We start from the raw sequence: 2,407 nt of genomic DNA, 5'->3' as shown, positions 1-2,407 counted from the left end.
CACAGGCACTCCAGTGTGGTTGACCCATTCCACGGACGAGGACCCTGAGGCCCACAGACGCAAAACGAGTTGCACCGAATCCCAGCGTCAGTAAACGGCAGGGCCGCCAGAAGCCTACAGTTGAGACCCTGACCGCCTCCACGCCCGCCCGGCTGCACGGCGGACGCAGTGAAGCAGAACTACGCATGCGCAGCCTTTCCCGCGGCCCCGCCCCCCGGTAGCGTCAGGTGAGTGGGGCGGGCTCCAGGCCGGAAGGAAGTGGAAGGTGGACACGGAGGGGAAAGAAGCCCTCCCCCGGAAGTCCCTTCTGCCTCCGGAGCCTGCTCCCGGAAGTGCTGGTGTTTGTAGTTGGCGTGATGGCTTCAAGGTTACTCCGCGGAGCTGGAGCCCTGGCCGCGCAGGCCCTGAGGGCCCGCGGTCCCAGTGGATTCTCCGTGGTGCGCTCTATGGCGTCTGGAGGTACTTGGCCTGCCGGGAGCGCCGGGAACCCGCGCCGTTGCCCTCCCGGGGTGGTGTTAAGGCAGCAAGGAGCGGGGGGTTGAGGACGTTCAGCTCCTCCGGGCCCCAGTGACTGCCCCAACGGACCCGAGAACCTCAGACTCCGCGGGCGTCTCCCCGTTGTTCTCGGCCGCCGCTGCTACTGACCACCATACTGACCCCTTTGCGAAAAAATCCTAAACGGAGGCGCCGGGTGACCTTGGTGGGCAGGGGTTGCATCCGGGACGTGGAGGGGCTAAGCCGCCCTTGAGGCCCGCGCCCGCCTCAAGGCCGATGCACTCCACTAGGACTCTGGTTGATCTGGTTTTAGAAAAAATGTGCCGAAGAATGGGCTTCCATGGTCGAAGAAAGAAAGGATCACCCCGTGTACCACTTTTGGGTATCGTGACTCTGGTCCTTAGGGGACAGTGGGTATGGGTAGCCTCTAGGAGCCTGTGGACCCACTAAAAGTATGCAGAGATGCCCGTATGTGCATTTTCCTTCTTGATCATTTCAGGCGACATCGTAATTCACGTATTTTCCTTTAGGCGGTGTTCCTACTGATGATGAGCAGGCCACTGGGCTGGAGAGGGAGGTCATGCTGGCTGCACGCAAGGGACTGGTGAGGAGAACCTTGTGTCTTCTCGGGAGCTCATGGCCTTGGGTGGAGTCAGAGCGGCCTCCTCTCTGGGAGCTTTCCAACCAGGAAACCTGGCTTGTGGGAACAGTACTGCTAGCCCCTAGAGGGTAGGGGTCATTTGGCATAATGGACCCTTCATTTGTTTTTCAGGACCCGTACAATATGCTCGCCCCAAAGGCAGCCTCAGGTACCAAGGAAGACCCTAATTTAGTCCCCTCCATCACCAATAAGCGGATAGTGGGCTGCATCTGTAAGTACCTCACCACTAGTTTCTTATCCATTTGTTTAATATTTGTTTAATATACAGGATGTCTATCAGCTGCTTCACATCTGTTGTTGTGTGTGAGTGTAGGTGTATAAAGAAGATGTGTGTGTAAATAAGTTGTTCTAAGGGTCTTGGCCATCAGGCCTCTCTGCCCGAGTAGGTCATCCTTAACCGTAAAGAGGCCTGGAACATCAGTAATACTGGCTCATTGGAGAGGCAGCATGAAGGAGTATTCATCTAGAAAATATTTATTGTACTTTCTCTTTGCCACACACCATGTTAGGCACTAGGGGTACATACCAGGATGGACCCAGCTTTGGGGTTCTACGTAGGCAGGGAACTGTGAGAACCTATGGTGACTCTGATAAGAGATCAGCTTACTCACAGGTAAACTTGGCCTCAGTTTCTTCATCTGAAAAATGGGGAGAGAGCTTGAACTGATCTCTTAAGATGGCAGCCATAACTCTGTGTCTCAGAGGTGTCTGAGGAAAAGAGGTTAACGTTGAAAGTCCCCTCTTCTAGGCTGGATGGCCTTCAGCCACCTTTTTTATTTCAGGTGAAGAAGACAACAGTGCTATCATCTGGTTCTGGCTGCACAAAGGCGAGGCCCAGCGATGCCCTAGCTGTGGAACCCATTACAAGCTGGTGCCCCACCAGCTGGCCCACTGATCCCCTGCACTAACTCACTCAAAATGTTATGTAAAGTTTCTTCTTTCAATAAAGACTAGCCATTACATTGGCTCCTCCTCCCATAGTTGGCTGGTCTAATTTCTTTCCTGTTGTTTTTTCGGAAGGAATGGATGATTATGTCGGGAATAGCTATCTGTTAATACTAGCTTGCCATCCACTTGCTTTTGTACACCGAGATTGCCAGTTCCCTAATGCAGTGATAGCTACCACCTGGCATGGGGAAAATGGGCTGTGGAGTCAGATTGACTGGACTTGTAATACTGGCTCCATCATCTAGCTTTGTCACTGGGGGCCTGCTCTCTGAGGGTGGGTTACATCTTAAATATAAATAAATA

General features: G+C 53.6%; 1 protein-coding gene across 1 annotated transcript; it reads left to right on the top strand.

The window, feature by feature from the left end:
• Positions 1-238: 238 nt before the first annotated feature.
• Positions 239-2,136, top strand: COX5B (cytochrome c oxidase subunit 5B). Its single transcript, XM_082356200.1, has 4 exons — positions 239-459; positions 1,026-1,099; positions 1,268-1,367; positions 1,939-2,136. Exons 1-4 carry the CDS (start codon positions 357-359, stop codon positions 2,049-2,051), a joined length of 390 nt encoding a protein of 129 aa, XP_082212326.1. The 5' UTR covers positions 239-356; the 3' UTR covers positions 2,052-2,136.
• Positions 2,137-2,407: the final 271 nt, after the last annotated feature.

Source organism: Balaenoptera borealis (assembly GCF_965194805.1).
Source record: "Balaenoptera borealis genome assembly, chromosome: 15".
In the NCBI taxonomy this organism is placed as follows: Eukaryota; Metazoa; Chordata; class Mammalia; order Artiodactyla; family Balaenopteridae; genus Balaenoptera; species Balaenoptera borealis.
This window is presented reverse-complemented; position numbering and strand designations above follow the sequence as displayed.